The sequence below is a fragment of the Calidris pugnax genome, unplaced genomic scaffold (assembly GCF_001431845.1).
Source record: "Calidris pugnax isolate Ruff unplaced genomic scaffold, ASM143184v1 scaffold30, whole genome shotgun sequence".
NCBI lineage: Eukaryota > Metazoa > Chordata > Aves > Charadriiformes > Scolopacidae > Calidris > Calidris pugnax.
In genome coordinates, this window is record NW_015090776.1 from 4,623,002 (window position 1) to 4,626,181 (window position 3,180).

General features: G+C 65.5%; 1 protein-coding gene across 1 annotated transcript; it reads left to right on the forward strand.

Moving 5' to 3' along the window:
- Positions 1-1,955: 1,955 nt before the first annotated feature.
- NRN1L (neuritin 1-like) lies at positions 1,956-2,947 on the forward strand. Its single transcript, XM_014947823.1, has 2 exons — positions 1,956-2,396; positions 2,496-2,947. Exons 1-2 carry the CDS (start codon positions 2,185-2,187, stop codon positions 2,767-2,769), a joined length of 486 nt encoding a protein of 161 aa, XP_014803309.1. The 5' UTR covers positions 1,956-2,184; the 3' UTR covers positions 2,770-2,947.
- Positions 2,948-3,180: the final 233 nt, after the last annotated feature.

The following is a 3,180-nucleotide window of genomic DNA, read 5'->3' on the forward strand; positions in this document are numbered from 1 at the left end:
CCTGTGCCCGGGGCTGCTCCGGTAGCCGCGGCTCGGGCACCCCCGGGCTGTCCCCGGCAGGGCTGGGGGAAGCTGGAGGTGGGGGGCGGAGCGGGACCCTTTAGTTGTCTCCGGTTTTGCTGCCCGTGCCCTCCCCGTCCCGGGATGCCCCGAGCCCCGCCGGTGCCCGCGGGGGCTCAGGGACCCGGAGGGAAGCGGCTTCGCGGCTCCGCTCGGGCGGGGATGCTCCCGGGGTCCGGTTCTCCAGCCCGGAGCCGAGCCCAAAGCCAGCCCTGCCCGCCCGCCCCACGCTCCGGCGGCCTTTCCCCGCCCGCCCTCCTTCCCCCCGGGGCCCGTGGGGCACCCTGTCCGCTGGGGAACGGGCACCCCGCACATCCTGCGCCCCACCCGCACCCACTTGCTGCCTCCGTGCTCTCCCGCTCCCCCCCGGAGCCAAGGGAGGACACCGTCTGGCTCCCCAGCGGCATCCCTGCCCCGGAGAGGGATGTAGGGGGAGGAGGACGGGGACCCCCCGAAGCCTGGAGCACTTGTGGGGCTGGGAGGGTGGATGATGCCAAAGCGGGACGGGCTGCCTCCAGGCTCCTGCAGCTTCCCGGGGCTCCCTCCCTGCCTTTCCCTCGGGTCTCTCTCCCTGCCGGAGCCGGAGGGAAGGTTTTTCCCGTGTGGTTTTTGCGGTGGGGTAGCAGAGGTGATTTGCCCTCCTTGTTTCTGCTTTCTGCCTGCCCTGCCCAACATCCTGCCGAGGGAACCGGGTGGAGGAGAGGGCTCACGCCGGGCATCAGGGGAGCTGGGGAGGCCAAAATCCAGGCTGCAGCAGGGACCAACGTCTGCTGGCCCCAGCACCCAATGTGTCCCTGGGCCAGTTGGAGAAGTGCTTGTTGCCTGACTGGGTCAAAGCAGGAGGAACGGATCCCGCTTTCTCCATCAATACCTGTGATATTTGCAACCCACGTGGCTGCCACCACCCCCAGACTTTCCTCGGTGGTGTGGTCGGGGGGTTTCTCTTCACGAACACCCGCCGTGCTCCGTGATGGGCTGAGGTTTCAGGCTTGCCCCGGTCTTAGTCTCGGTCACAGCCGCTTTGCTCGGGGCCGTGTTCCAGGGGCACAGGCCCTGGGATGCCAGCGGCACGGCACACAGCTCCCTGGAGACATCCTGTCTGCCTTGGCAGCCACCAGGCAACTTTCCGCTGCTTCTGAGGGCTCCTTCCTGCAGGGAACCCCTCCGGGACTGTCCTCATGCCTTTCTAGCTGTGGATGGCACTCACGGTTGTCCCCAACACACCCTGTCACCCAGCACCCCATGGCTGGCACCCAGGTTTGGCCAGTCCCCCTGGTGCATCCTTTGCGGAGCAGGGCAGGGAATTGGGGCTTCCCAGGGTGAAGCAGCTGGAGGTGCAGTTGTACCTCTTCCTTTTGTGCTTTTCCTTTCCCCTCTCCTTTTCCCCCTTCCCTTTTCCCTTTCCCTTTCTTTTCCCCCTTCCCTCTTCCCCTTTCCCTTTCTTTTCCCCCTTCCTTCTTCCCTTTTCCCCCTTCCCATCCCTTTCCCCTTCCTTGTCCCCTTGCACTTCCCCTTCCACTTTCTCTCCCCCCTTCCCTTTTCCCCCTTCCCTTTTCCCTTTTCCCCCTTCCCATCCCTTTCCCCTTCTTTGTCCCCTTGCACTTCCCCTTTCCTTCCCCTTCCACTTTCTCTCTCCCCTCTCCCTTTCCCTTTTCCCTTTCCCTTTTCCCCCTTCCCTTTCCCTCTTCCCTTTCCCTTTTCCCCCTTCCCTTTTCCCCCTTCCCCTTCTCTCCCACTGCAGTGGGAGCAGGGACTCCAGCTCGCCGAGCCTTTGCTTTTGTGGTTTTTTTGTTTGTGTTTTTTGTTTTGTTTTGTTTTCTGTTGTAGTCCCAAATTAATCTTTGCTGTCAGGGGATAAAAGCCGGGACAGATGGCTCTGGGAAGAGCCCGGGGGCTGGAGGCGAGGCGGCCGGCACGCGGCTCTTCCCCCATGGCTAATGGCAGCGTCGCTTGGGGGGTCACTGCGTCGCGACACGTTGGGCTCCCAGGACAGGGGAGCAGGTTCCCTACAAGCGTCTGGGGAGAGGACACCGTGGGGGGGTCCAGTGGCATGTGGTGCCAGCCCCTTGCCACATTTTGGGTGTCACCCCAGCCTGGTCACCCGGCCCCTGAGCCGGGCGGGCAATGGATGGCCATTGGGGGGTCCCCGGGGGCTCAGCTCCATCTCTCCCTGCAGCTGCAAGCCAGGAGCCCGTCAGCATGGCGGGGAAGTGTGACACCATCTACAAGGGCTTCGCCAGCTGCCTCATCAGCCTGGGGGACAACATGGCCCAGAGCGTCCGTCGGCAGCGGGAGGAGGGCAGCGAGGAGGCGCAGGAGCTGGACACCATCTGCAAGTGAGTGTCCCCCGTTCCCGCGGGGACGGGTGGGGATGGCCAGGTGACTTTGCCAACAGCGGTGTGTCCCCCCCGTCACCCCCGCCCCGTCTCCCCCAGGTCCTGGGATGACTTCCACGCCTGCGCCAGCGAGGTGCTGTCGAGCTGCCCCGAGGAAGCGGCCGCCATCTGGGAATCACTGCGCCGGGAGTCCCGCAAGATCCAGTTCCAGGGCAACCTGCAGGAGCTGTGCAGCGCCCGGGGCCGCCTGGCCAGTGCCCGCGGCTCACCGGCTGCCGAGACCAACCAGGCCACGCTGCGGGGCTCGGCCACCCCGCTGCGACCCCGTCTGCTGGCCCTGCTGGCCCTGCTGCTGCTGGTGGCCCGGCTCTAGCCCTGCAGGTGCCCGGGTAATGCCCCGGGTCGGTCCCCTCGCGGTGGCCAAGCACTGGCACCCGTGGTCCCCGCCGAGCCCACCTTCCCCCCATGCTGGGCATCCCTCCTGGGTCACGGTCCTCTCCTGGACCCTTCAGATGGATTTATATTTATATTAAAAGATGCTTTTACATTTCTCCCGTCGCTCTGGCGTGGGATGCCCTTCGTGTTCTTCCCACGCTCCAGGTTTGCTCTGGGGGTTGGGGAGGGGATGTTCCCCAGACCAGCCCTAGAGAGGGTCACCGGGGAGGGGGGCTCTGTGGTCCTGTCCCCCCCAGCACATCACCTGTGGCCGCACTGGGAGCCCACGGGACCCCAGTGGCACTGGGGAGGGCTGGACCGGGGATTCCTCCCGCCCGGCTGCTCCTGA

Excerpts from the sequence above, each read along its gene's own strand:
- NRN1L (XM_014947823.1), top strand. The coding sequence starts at position 2,185 with ATGGATGGCCATTGGGGGGTCCCCGGGGGCTCAGCTCCATCTCTCCCT. Across the intron at positions 2,397-2,495 it reads GAGCTGGACACCATCTGCAA|GTCCTGGGATGACTTCCACG; the intron begins GTGAGTGTCCCC and ends CGTCTCCCCCAG.